General features: G+C 37.4%; 1 protein-coding gene and 1 long non-coding RNA gene across 3 annotated transcripts in view; one reads left to right on the top strand and one right to left on the bottom strand.

The window, feature by feature from the left end:
* rnf13 (ring finger protein 13) overlaps positions 1-3,921 on the top strand; it is a 33,924-nt gene extending 30,003 nt beyond the window's left edge. For both annotated transcript variants that reach the window (XM_065259445.1, XM_065259444.1), the window contains exons 9-10: positions 2,298-2,378; positions 3,018-3,921. In XM_065259445.1, coding sequence (XP_065115517.1) covers positions 2,298-2,378; positions 3,018-3,370 — 434 coding nt within the window. In that variant the 3' untranslated portion in view covers positions 3,371-3,921. The remainder of the gene's footprint in view (positions 1-2,297; positions 2,379-3,017) is intronic.
* Positions 1-14,124, bottom strand: part of LOC141281569 (uncharacterized) — a 514,674-nt gene that overhangs the window by 7,633 nt on the left and 492,917 nt on the right. The gene's annotated exons all lie outside the window — the stretch shown is intronic.

The raw sequence follows: 14,124 nt of genomic DNA, 5'->3' as shown, positions 1-14,124 counted from the left end.
AACAAACCAGAAAGTCTTCACAGCAGGTTTCACAAACGCTGGCATTCAATCACGTTGAGACTCGTGATGTTCTGTAGTCGCAGTTATTATAGCGTATCCATATACGGTCACAAGTAGCCGTGGTAGTTTGTGAGATGTAAGAAAGTGTATTCGCTTACAGCTTACATAAACACTGACCCGCAACAGAGCACCTCCTCCGCGGTGGAAGGAAAAGTGAGGAATTTAAAGGGAGGGCAAGACAAATTCCTGGACATAATAAGACTGGAACTTTTTGATAGAGGACACCCAGAATCCAGGAAGAAATGCTTTGTTTGACGAGAATCATTAAAGGAAAACGCCACAATTTTTCAATAGTTTACGATGTTCTTACCTCAACTTAGACGAATGAATACATACCTAATTTTTTCAATGCGTGCACTTAATCTTTGTACAGTGCATCGTGAATGTGTTAGCATTTAGCCTAGCCCCATTCATTCCTTGGGATCCAAACAGGGATGAATATAGAAGCCACCAAACACTTCCATGTTTTCCCTATTTAAAGACTCTTACATGAGGAGTTACACGAGTAAGTTTGGTGGCACAAAATAAACCTTTGTTTGGAGCCATAGGAATGAAAAAAATCTTGAAAATATTTCTTAAACACTAAATTCAAGAAAAAATCAAGAAAAATTAGCTTACCCCATTGCAGTATTTGCTTGTTTTACGCACAAAATAACTTAAAGTTTATATTTTTGTCTAAAACCTAGACTTATTTTCTTGGGTCGTTTTGCTCATCAAGAAAAAGCATCTTAATTTGAGAATTTTTAGATAATTTTACTGAAAACAAGACAAAAATACTAAGAAAGTGTCATTTTTTGCAGTGTTGTGTGCATTTTGAGGCAAAACAAAGGGCACTGATGTATTTTAAGATATGTCACTGTAAGCTGTTTTCAGTTTGGACAGCTCTTACATTTATTTTAGTCTAGAAGTAGTCTAATCCCTGTCCAGGAAACCGCCACTACATGTTATGTAATGTAAATGTAATGCATAACAACTAATCGACTCATTTGCTGAATCAAAGTTTTTGTTTACATCTTACATCATATGTGTGTATGTGTATATATTTATATATATATATGTGTATATATATGTGTATATATATATGTGTATATATATTTATATGTATATATATATATATATATATGTGTATATATGTGTGTATATATGTGTGTATATATGTATATATATGCATTTGTATTATACACATGTAAACATTTCTTAAATATATACATGCATATGTGTGTGTGTGTGTGTGTGTTTATTTATTTATTTATATATACATAATTATTATGCACAATACACACACATATATGATGTAAACAAAATTTTTTATTCTGCAAACGATTAGTTGTTATGCAGCCTACAATTAAATTATAAAAGTATATATTTTTTTAATTTGTCATGTGACTATCACACAACACTATAATATATCAAAAACTGAGAACTCATGCAAAATGGACAAATACGTTTTATGTAGCAATAAAAATAAAAGTGTTTAAATTTAAATATGCAAATGCTGTTAAGTTATTCAAATGTCCTTAAAATCTCAGGGCTGGGAGTGGTGCTACACAACAAGTTTGGCAAAGTTACCTCTTTTTGGAGCATTTATTATGAAATACACTTTTATTTGTTGTTGCTTGGTCTATATTCTCCATCATTAGTCAAATGTGGGTTTTTTTAAAGGGGACATATAATGAAAATCTGATTCCCCCCCCCCCCCCCATACTTAAGTGCTATAATTGGGTCCCAAGTGCTTCTGTTAACCTGAAAAATGTGAAAAAGATCAACCCAGTAATTTAGTTTTGGTAAACCATTCTTTGCAAGCATGTGAAAAAATAGGGTCATTGCAATTTGGCTCTCCTTGTGATGTCAGAAGGAGATAAAACCCACCCCTTAATCTGAACTATCAAACCACTGAACTGCAATTTAGTGCAGAGATCAGCTCATTTGCATTTTAAAGGACACACCCAAAAACGGCACATTTTTGCTCACACCTACAAATTAGCAGTTTTAACATGTTATAATAAATTATCTTTATGGTATTTTGAGCTAAAACTTCACATATGTACTCTGGGGATACCAAAGATTTATTTGACATCTTTAAAAGTCTTGTGAAATTGTCAAGTAAACATGACGTGCTTCAAGTTCACAAACTAACAAATAAAAAAATCATAATTAATATGTATTTATTTATTATTTTTGATTAATTATTGCAGCTTTTTTGAAAACACTGAAGAACCTATAAATTTTTTTCACAGGTGATTCCTATGACGTGTGTGCCATTTGTTTGGACGAGTATGAAGAGGGCGACAAACTTCGGGTCTTGCCCTGTTCACATGGTGAGTGCTTGTCACTCTGTTTAACTTGTTTGTGACATTGGATGATTGTTTATAAAGATCTGACATAATGGGTCATTGGTTGTGCTTAGAGGTAGAGTTACCACACCACCTTCAAGTATTTTTTTAAAATATGTTTCAAAATAATGTCCATGTTTATCTGTGATCACCACACCCAACACTGTTCCTGTAGGTACACCAACACATTTTCCAACCCTTTCTATTCAAACACACCTGAATCAAGTCATTGTCTCATTATATGATGGGTAATAATGGGGTCAAACGTGGTTGACATTCAAAAACGTGCACTGTTGGTGTGCCCCCATGAACAGGGTTGGAGGTCACGGACAGTAAGGAAGTCCAAGATCAAATAAAAAAAAATGTTGTCTGAACAAGTAGTGTATCTGCTATGCTATATTTTTTGTGGACGTGCATTATGTGATAAGAATGAATGACAGAAGAAAGTAATTTAAACCCAAAAGATTAGTTTATAAGATATTAACAATGGTAGTTTGGGCCATATCAAATTTTTTATTTATTTATAATTAATCAGTTTCAAGCTACCATTTAAAATTGTAATAATGAAAAGCATTTATATATGAAGTAGTAACTAATTATTTACTATAAAATCTCTTTTTTTAGCCTACCATTGCAAGTGTGTCGACCCATGGCTGACCAAAACCAAGAAAACCTGTCCGGTGTGCAAGCAGAAAGTAGTGCCGTCCGAAGGCGACTCGGACTCTGAATCCGAATCCGGCGACAGCGGCGCAGAAGAGAACGAAGTGTCCGAAAACACACCTTTGCTGCGATCTTTGGCCTCTACCAGCGCCCATTCCTTTGGAACCATGTCCGGCTCGCCGTCCCAGCACGAACCGGAGTCGTCGGACTACGACGAGCACAGCGAGACTACCGACAGCGAGGAGGAAGCCACAGTGGAGACCGTGGTCGTGCAACTGCAGCAGGGACCCCCAGACGACATTGAAGCCAACGCCTGAGCTAATTAGGACCCTTAGTGGGGGATTCCAGTGCACCGGTTCATGATCACTTACACGTTACCATAAAGTCTTTCATGTACACGCAACTTGTTGTATATATATAGAGCGCTGCAAAATTCAAAACTATGCAGAAATGTTTACCCATAAAATGCCAACGGGCACTGAAGTTACCCCCCTCTAAAAATATGTGGTTGATCACTGACAAAATGCCAAACACATATCAGACGCGTATCCAATCTGAAAAGCATGTTACATACGACTGATGTGTCGATACTGTGTTGCACCAATACTGACGTCCGCTTTAGTTTATTCAATAACAAAATGATCTTTGCTATAAATAGACCACTTAAGTGATCTTGCAAATGTATTTAGGTTAATAACATTTAAATACTGTAAGTTATACTATGTAGAAATGGAAGGGTTTTTTGATAACTTGAACTGTCTTTGATGTATGGTTGCTTTTTAAAATGTTGCTTTGTTGTAAATGTTCAGCTCGCCCTTGGTTAATGTAGTCTATTCATTTCTCTTCATGAATAAAATATTATAACTTTGCTGTTTTGGTGTTCATTTTTTATTTATCATTTTGGAAATGTTGACACGTTAATTATTTTTAGTTGTTCATGCAAATATAAAAATCAAGTTTAATGTTAAAATTAAAGACTATATTAACTTACTCAAAGGAAAACTCAAAAAATCCTGATAATTTACTCACCCCCATATCATTCAAAATGTTGATTTCTTTCTTTGTTCAGTCGAAAATAGATTACGTTTTTTCAATTTAATAGAATTTATTGGACTCAAGTTTACATTTTCAATGCAGTTTAAAATTGCAGTCTCAAAGGGACCTAAATGATCCCAAACAAGGCATAAGGGTCTCATCTAGTGACACGATTCTCATTTTTGGCAAGAAAATTTAAAATATGCACTTGTAACGGTGCCACCCCGAACGTATAATATAAAGAATAAGAAAATGGAACTTATTTAGTTCGGGCGCCAGACTTGGAAAAATTGCCAAGTCAAAAAAAATTATTTAGTTCCCGGATAACATCAGACAGTGCCACCGAAACACAATGAAGTATTCATTCAATTTATGACAAAGAAAAAATTCATTCACAGAGTTATATTAAAGAAAACTCATAAAAGAGCAAACAATGAATAAACCCATACGAATCATAGACATTTTATACTTTCAAACAATGGTTCATTTAAATCCAAAGGCATCAGCAACCGTGTTGCCCTGCAATTGTTCCTTTACAAAAAAATTCAAAACACCTTCAAAAGAACTTTGAGTTAGAAAAACAAAAACAAAAAACAAAAGAGTTGTCCACCAGTTCACCTTATGAGCAAATGAAACAAAGTTGCTCTCGAACTCATTTTAAGACAGTTTTTAGTTTATAAATGCTCAAAGTTCAATGTCCACAAAAAAAAACAAAAAAAAAAACAAAGTCAAGATTCTCTTCAGCGGAACTCGCTCTTAAAAGAGAATGCATGTGTAGCGTGAACTTGAGCGTGAGTGTGTGTGTGTGTGTGTGACAAAGTACTTGCGGCAAACGAAACCGTCCGGAACAGTCCTGCAGCAGCCGATATAGCGAATCTCCTCGGCAATTCAGCAACCAGTCATAGAGTTGCCTGCACATTCCACATTCGGCAAGGATAGCAAAACATAAATCCATCACCCCTTTGACCACTTTCTCTCGCACACATTAAGGAAGCTCCGGAACGAGCCACGAGACCTCGGTTACAGAGTGGCGAGCCCAGGATTCACGCTGACGTTGTCGCTCTCTTGACGCCTCATCACGGACTTGAACTTGACTTCAAATTAAAAGTCCAGGCCGGGAACCTGACCAATGAGTCTTGTTTTACACTAATCATGATGTCAGACCTAGAACTTCCGTTTTTATTCTGTCAAACTTCGTTTTTCGCAACTTCCGCCATTTCGTGGCAAGTATATAAAAAAAGGTATACATTTTATATACATTTTTAAAAAATGTATACAGCTTGGGTTTTTTATATCGCCACATTCTCCCCCCTTTGAAAAAACAACCTATGGTTGTGAAGGAGAGACTTAAAATCCAAGGAATTCCTCTTCTTCTGAAGATTCATCAAATATTTCCTTGATCCTTTCCTTTTCTTGTTGTGCTAGTTCGGTTGCAGTGGGGAAACAAGGTTTTATGTTTGTCACGTGTACTGTGCGGACGTCCTCACCGTTGGATTCTAGGGAGATGCGATAATTAAGGGGTCCCAATTGTTTCACAATACGGTACGGTCCTTTCCATTTCTTTGCTAGTTTAGCAGTAAAGTGGTGTTGAGCACTAGACTGTGGAAATGTTCGTATCCATACCCGGTCTTGTTCCTTGTAGGTAACATCCCGTTTATCTTTGTTGTAATTTCGAAGTTGTCTCTTTTGTGCTTTCTGGCAGCATTCCATGGCTCTGGTTCGAAGCTCAGCCAGATGATGAACTGTATCATATGAAGAACAGTCTGGAGTCAGGTTAGTGCCATGTAGCACCTTATCCATGGGGCTTTGAAGTTTCCTTCCTAACTGAAGTTCGGCCGGAGTCATTCCGACAGTTTCTTGAACACCGGAATTTATGGCGAAACGAAGTTCCGGTAGGTATTGATCCCATTTCCGGTGATCATCATCCACAAATGCAGAAATCATACATTTAAGCGTGCGGTTGACTCGCTCAGTCATATTTGTTTGTGGATGGTAGGATGTAGTAAGCTTCGGTTCCACACCCCATTTTTGACATAATTCTCGGAACACTGAAGAAATAAACTGTGCACCCCTATCAGACAAGATAAAGTCTGGCACTCCCCATTGTGTCAAGATTTCTTTCCGAAGAAGGGATGCAACAGTTTGAGCATTTGCTTTACGCAGAGGAAAGAATTCCACCCAACGCGAAAAGTAGTCTACGAAGACTAGAAGATACTCATTTTGTTGAGTGCTCCGCGGTAGTGGTCCCATAAGGTCTACACCAACCATTTCATTTGGTCGAGTAGTGACCGTTTGTTGCAGTTTGCCCGCAGGTTTTTGATTCTCGCCTTTTAGGGTCTGACATTTAACGCACCTCTTCACGTGACGTTTAACGTCCATCCACATTCCAGGCCAGAATGCCACATCGTGTATTCGTTTGTAAGTCTTGTATATACCTACATGACCACTCCAAGGACTTGCATGATAGTGGTGTAAGATAGGCAGTTTAAGATTCTCAGGTATGTATAGTCTGTAATGAGCTTGATGGTTTTGGTGGTCAGTTTTGTGGTAAAGGGTATCCTCAATTACTTCATATCGGTCCTTTAGAGCAGGATCTTTGTCAATTTCTGCTAAAGCTTGAAGTATGTTGATGATTGCAGGGTCATTGTGCTGTTCCTTCCAGATGACAGCTGGGGAAATAGGAAGTTCCAACTTCTCCAACTTCTCTTGACTACTGGTGTAGAGACCATAACCAGTATGGATTCGAGACAGGGCATCAGGTGCCATGTTTAATTTTCCTTTCCGGTAATCAAGGATGAAATCGAATCTCTGAAGCCTTAGAGCCCATCTGATTAGACGGCTAGTAGTTTTAGTGGAGGACATCACCCATTGAAGTGCTGAGTGATCTGTAACCACAGTGAACAATTTATACTCTAGATAGTGCTGCCATTTTTCCAAAGCCCAAATTACAGCTAAACACTCTTTCTCTGTGGTCGAATAATTGGCTTCTGCACGGTTTAAGGTTCGGCTGGCATATGCAATCACTTGTTCCAGTCCCTGGTCCTTTCTTTGGGTCAGCACCGCCCCCAATCCAGTATCACTGGCATCTGTGTAGACTGTAAATGGAAACTGTAAGTCAGGATGACCAAGGACAGGAGGAGAGGTAAGGCATGATTTGAGATGTTCAAAGGCGGTTTGACATTGAGGAGTCCAGTGAAAGTTGCATCCCTTCTTCTTCAGTGCATTCAGAGGTTCAGCAATCTTTGAAAAATCAGGTACAAACCGATGGTACCAACCGGCTAAGCCCAAAAAGCGTTGGACCTCTTTGATATTGGTGGGCACTGGGTAGGAATGTATGGCTTTCACTTTGTTTGGGTCTGCAGCGACTCCTTTAACACTGACGACATGCCCCAAAAAAGTTATTTCTGGCAAGCAGAATCTACTTTTCTTGAGATTGACTGTTAGTCCTGCTATCTGTAGTTTGTGGAGGACAACCTGAAGGTCGATGAAATGCTGGTCTACAGAGGGGGAGTAAATGATGATGTCATCGATATAGACGAAACATATACTTCCACGCAATTCTCCCAATATGGTCTCCATCATCCTTTGAAAGGTGGCGGGTCCATTTTTTAATCCAAAGGGCATTGTGTTAAATTGGAATAGTCCAGTAGGGGTAATAAAAGCAGTTTTAGCTTTACTTTCTGGCTCCATGCTTACCTGCCAATAACCACAATTAAGGTCAATGGTGGAAAAGATGGAAGCTCCAGAGAGAGATTCCAGGAGTTCTGTAATATTTGGAAGAGGGTAGGCATCGTTTTCAGTAACCGCATTAACCTTCCTGTAATCCACACAAAATCGAAGGCTTCCGTCCTTTTTGGGTACTAATACAACTGGTGAGGCCCATCCAGAATGTGATGGTTCCACGATTCCAGAGGTCAACATCTCCTCCAGCTGCTCTTTTATGACCGCTTGTTTTGCAGGGGTGGTGCGATATGGTCGTTGCTTTATAGGCACTTGGTGTGTGGTATAAATCTTATGTTTGAAGACTTCAGTACGTCCTGGACGAAGTGTACACACTTGAGGGTTTAATTCCAAAATTTGCCGTAGCCGTTGCTTGTCTTCAGGAGGTAAGTAGGCCGTATCTACAGCAATGTCTATCAATGTCTTATCATCACGGCAGGTGGATGGTTGAGGGATAGCACATTGAGGAGTAGGAACAGAACTTAGTAGGGTAAGACTGGAATCTGTTCCTTCTGTCTTCCCTTTTTGGTGTTGGGAGTCATTAGTGCCAGGCAGACTGGCATTTCCAGGCTGGAAAGGATAATTTTCAGTAGGGTGAGATTTAAATGAATATTTATGATCTGCCACATTGATCTGCAGGCCACTAGAAAAAATAAAATCCAACCCTAGTACAACAGCATAAGTTAAGGCTTTGGCAGGAAGAACAACAGTAGATGTGGAGAAAACTTTCTGATGAAGAGAGATTGAAACATTTATCCATCCTAGAGGCATCTCTGCCTTTCCATTGGCTAAGTAAAGAGGACCTCGAGTCCAAGGAAGAAGCTTTTGTGCACTAATCTCTTTACAAAGATTTTCGTGCAGCAGTGTGTAGCTTGCCCCCGTATCCACAATGGCTTTTCCGTTCCAGGAGCCAATGCTTAAAGGAACAACTAACTGTTGTGGAACAGACACAGATAGTTGAATTTTCTTGTTTGCTGAGGTCTTTCTAGTGAAAGCAGTAACCGAATGATTTGTAGGGGGTCCACTGGCTTTAGAACTTGGAAACGTAGTTTGTGGAGAGTTGTTAGAAGAATGGGACTGAGGGGAACTTTGAAATGACTGAGCAGTCATAAAACGAGGACAGGTCCCAGGTGAGTGATGCCCTTTACATCTCCAACATTGTGCTGAAGGTTGGTTCACTCGTTCTGTCGGGCGGTTGGGTATGGTTCTTTGAGGTGGGGACACTTGCTTCAAACCGGTCTGTTTTTCATAGTGTTGCTGATGTTCAAAATCCTTCTCAAGTTGTTGGCCTAATTTTACCAGTTCGTCAACTGTGTTGACTCGACTGCGAAGTTGACTAGCGAGGAATGGCTTTACATTTTTCAGGATCATTTTCACTAGTTCACTGTCAGTTAAGGTTGAGTTCCATCTCCTGCAGAGTGCTCTGTAAGTGAATGCAAAGTCTCTGATACTTTCCTTTTCACCTTGAGTTCTGGTTCGTACTCTTTCTGCGAGTTCATCCTTGTAATCTTCTGAAAGGAAGGCAGAAAGGAAAGCAGATTCAAACTGACTCCATGTTTTTACAGATGTACGTGCCACTTCCCACCAATCCCGGGCAGTGCCATACAGAACAGAGCGAAATGTGGCCATGATATCAGCATCTGTAAGTGGATGGACTACCAAGAAGTCTTGGCAGCGGGCGAGATATAACAATGGGTCAGGATCATCTGATGGTTTACCAAAAGTAGGGAAAGTAAGCTTAAGGTGATCGCTCTTTGTAACAGCAGAGGGTTGGGAAGAGAGCTCATTATTGGGGATGGCAGGTGATTCAGGAGTTGATACAGGTGCCAAGAACGGTTCTTTCTGCATGAAATCAGACAGTTGTCTTTCTTGATTTTCGAAATTCTTCTTAATTTCGGTTTGTAATTCTCTGACAACTGTACACAGTGTTTCAGTAGTTTGAGTGGTTTGAGTCAGGGTTGAAGACATTTGGTCATGATTTTGCTGAAAGGTGACAAGGTAGGACTTAATATCCTGTTGAAGTTCATTCTGAAGTTGTTCCATCATAAACCGTACCTCAGACACAAAGGTAATTTGATCTTTTCGAAGTTCTGTAGACATCAATGAAACAGTTTTAGCTAGTTGATCTACCTCTCCTTTAACAAAGTGCTTAGTTTCAGATATGCAGCCAAGTACTTTTTGCTGGTTATTCTCTACGTGATCCTTGAGTTGAGAAATCAGGGTACCATGGTGTGCAGACGTTGTTTTGAGTTCCTGTGTAAGTGCATCCACAGTGTTCTCATTTGTTTGTATGTGGTTCACCAATATATCCCAATTCCCTTGCACTTGGTGGGTAAGTTGTTGCAGTTCCTTCCTAGGAGTAGGTAAGGTTCTTGGCAAGTCCTGTTGACATACTGAAGATAAAGGGGAAGGCTCTGGTGATGTACATATCTGCATGTTGTCCACAGGCAGTGCTGGTTCCCATGTAAGAGTTTGTACTGGATTACTATCAACTAGGGTGTTACCACTGCTAGCTTGTATAAAACTTGGGTGATGAGGAGTATGAATGGGAACAGGGGGTACAATGTGTGGATGAAATGCAGAATGCCAGAGAGGAGTAGCAATATCAGGGGGTTCCATTTCCACAAATGTCGATGGAGAATGTGAGGGTGTGGCAGCCATATTTGTTTCTGCAATGTTGTGCTGTGTGTAATATGCACAAAATAAATGTCAATGTATAAAATAAAGATGAAAAACAATTTGAAAGTTTCTCAATAACAAAAGAAAACAGAATAACAACCCTATGTGGTTTGAATAAGTCTATTGACTTTCCCCAACAGTCATCACTTGGTTCAATTAAGCAATCAATTACCACAGTTACAGGTTATTACAATGTGCACCACTTATTTTAACCCAATTAATCAGATTAAATCACAGAAGTACAAACACACACAAAATCCACAAAATCATTAGTTTTTGTCCCAACCACCTTCCATAATGTTCTGGGTTCGCAAATAAAGGAGGTTCACAGACAAAACAAAACAATATTAGTTCCACACCATCAAAAAAAAAAATATTTAGAAGGAAAAATAGCTTTCTAGTTCACACATTTATAATCAATTTTTTTTTCAAAATAAAAATTATAAATCATGTAATACACAATTCGATAGTTCTTTCCCTCACAATCTGAGGGTTCCCGTTTTCAGTTCAGGTTTCTGAGTTTTTACAAACTGTAATGTTCAAGTCCCTGTTCGGGCGCCACTTATGTAACGGTGCCACCCCGAACGTATAATATAAAGAATAAGAAAATGGAACTTATTTAGTTCGGGCGCCAGACTTGGAAAAATTGCCAAGTCAAAAAAAATTATTTAGTTCCCGGATAACATCAGACAGTGCCACCGAAACACAATGAAGTATTCATTCAATTTATGACAAAGAAAAAATTCATTCACAGAGTTATATTAAAGAAAACTCATAAAAGAGCAAACAATGAATAAACCCATACGAATCATAGACATTTTATACTTTCAAACAATGGTTCATTTAAATCCAAAGGCATCAGCAACCGTGTTGCCCTGCAATTGTTCCTTTACAAAAAAATTCAAAACACCTTCAAAAGAACTTTGAGTTAGAAAAACAAAAACAAAAAACAAAAGAGTTGTCCACCAGTTCACCTTATGAGCAAATGAAACAAAGTTGCTCTCGAACTCATTTTAAGACAGTTTTTAGTTTATAAATGCTCAAAGTTCAATGTCCACAAAAAAAAACAAAAAAAAAAAACAAAGTCAAGATTCTCTTCAGCGGAACTCGCTCTTAAAAGAGAATGCATGTGTAGCGTGAACTTGAGCGTGAGTGTGTGTGTGTGTGTGTGTGACAAAGTACTTGCGGCAAACGAAACCGTCCGGAACAGTCCTGCAGCAGCCGATATAGCGAATCTCCTCGGCAATTCAGCAACCAGTCATAGAGTTGCCTGCACATTCCACATTCGGCAAGGATAGCAAAACATAAATCCGTCACCCCTTTGACCACTTTCTCTCGCACACATTAAGGAAGCTCCGGAACGAGCCACGAGACCTCGGTTACAGAGTGGCGAGCCCAGGATTCACGCTGACGTTGTCGCTCTCTTGACGCCTCATCACGGACTTGAACTTGACTTCAAATTAAAAGTCCAGGCCGGGAACCTGACCAATGAGTCTTGTTTTACACTAATCATGATGTCAGACCTAGAACTTCCGTTTTTATTCTGTCAAACTTCGTTTTTCGCAACTTCCGCCATTTCGTGGCAAGTATATAAAAAAAGGTATACATTTTATATACATTTTTAAAAAATGTATACAGCTTGGGTTTTTTATATCGCCACACACTCACTTTTAAACCACAACTTCTTGTCTTGCACCAGCGCGACCTCACGTAATCTTGTAAGCATGTCGAAAGGTCATGCGTTACTCATTTAAAATGGTCTGTAAATGTGGACCACTTTAAACAAGAAACTTGACACAAAGACATTAATTAGTATTCCTCATACAACAACGCCAGAACGGTCCTCTTCTCAACACTTGTAAACACTGGTGCGGTAGTTTCGCATACGTCATGTGTGATCTTTTGACGTATTACGTGAGGTCGCGCTGGAGCATCAAACAGCCGGTTCAAGACGAGAAGTTGTGGTTTACACTGCAAAAAAAGAATTGTTTTCTTGAAAATAATTTTTTGCAGTGTAGTAATTTTTTTTCTAATATAAATATCTGAAAATTCTTATATTGAAATACATTTACTTGGTAAGCAAGTGGCTTAAGATATTAAGTCTTGTTTATTTAAATAAATGATTAAAATCAAGACGTTTTTACTTAAAACAAGTCAAAATATCTGCCAGTGCAGTAAGAGAAATCAACTTAAGTTTACTGAATTAAGTTGAAACTGGAATAAAGTTTATTTTTCTTACTGCACTGGCAGATTTTTTTTGACTTGTTTTAAATAAAAACCCTCTTGATTTTCATAATTTATTTCAATAAACAAGATTTTAAATCTTAATCCACTTGCTCACCAAGTAAATGTATCTCAATCTCAGAATTTTCAGATATTTATACCAGAAAAAAAATTACTACACTGCAAAAAATTATTTTCAAGAAAACAATTCTTAGTATTTTTGTCTTGTTTTCAGTAAAAATATCAAAAAATTCTTAAATTAAGATGCGTTTTCTTGATGAGCAAAACAACCAAAGAAAATAAGACTAGTTTTTAGACCAAAAATATAAAATTTAAGTGATTTTGTGCATAAAACAAGCCAAAAAAATCATATCACAAATACTAAATTCAAGAAAAATTAGCTTACCCCATTGGCAGATTTTTTTGCTTGTTTTATGCACAAAATCACTTAAATTTGAAATTTTTGGTCTAAAAACTACTTATTTTCTTGGGTCATTTTGCTCCTCAAAAAAAGCATCTTAATTTAAGAATTTTTAGATATTTTTACTGAAAACAAGACAAAAATACTAAGAATTTTTTTTCTTGAAAATCATTTTTTTGCAGCGTAAGTAAGACTTAAAGAAGATTTTTTGCAGTGTAAAAGTACATATTTAAAATTTTCTTGCCAAAAATGATAATGGTTTTGCTAGATAAGACCCTTATGCCTCGTTTGGGATTGTTTAGAGTCCATTGAAGCTGCGTTGAAACTGAAATTTTAAACTGCATTAAAACTGTTTGGGTCCAATAAAGTCTATTAATTCTATTAATCCTGAAACGTTTTTCTCAAAAAATGTAATTTCTTCTCGACTGAACAAAGAAAGACATCAACATTTTTGATGACATTGTGGTGAGTATATTATGTGATTTTTTTTTAAATAAAATTGATTATTCCTTTAACATGTCTTTACAATTTTATTCATATCTATAATGTATATACACTGCAAAAAAAATTATTTAAGAAAAAATGCATAGTATTTATGTATTGTTTTTAGTAAAAATATCAAAACATTCTTAAATTAAGATGCTTTTTCTTGATGAGAAAAATTGGCAGATTTTTTTGCTTGTTTTATGCACAAAATCACTTAAATTTTGTATTTTTGGTCTAAAAACTAGACTTATTTTCTTGGGTCATTTTGCTCATCGAGAAAAAGCATCTTAATTTAAGAATTTTTAGATATTTTTACTGAAAACAAGGCAAAAAAAAAGTACGATTTTATTTCCTTGAAAACCATTTTTTGCAGTTTATGCAAAATGTGTTAATTTTTTTAAATGCCATTTTAATTTCCTGCTCCAAGTTACTAAAATATTCCAGCATTTTTCCCCAAAAAATTTATTTTATGACTATTTTATATGCAGTCATATATTCCAAACTCTT

This window comes from Paramisgurnus dabryanus, chromosome 24 (assembly GCF_030506205.2).
Source record: "Paramisgurnus dabryanus chromosome 24, PD_genome_1.1, whole genome shotgun sequence".
Classification (NCBI taxonomy): domain Eukaryota; kingdom Metazoa; phylum Chordata; class Actinopteri; order Cypriniformes; family Cobitidae; genus Paramisgurnus; species Paramisgurnus dabryanus.
The sequence above is the reverse complement of the archived record's forward strand: the minus strand, read 5'-3'. Positions and strand labels throughout refer to the sequence as shown.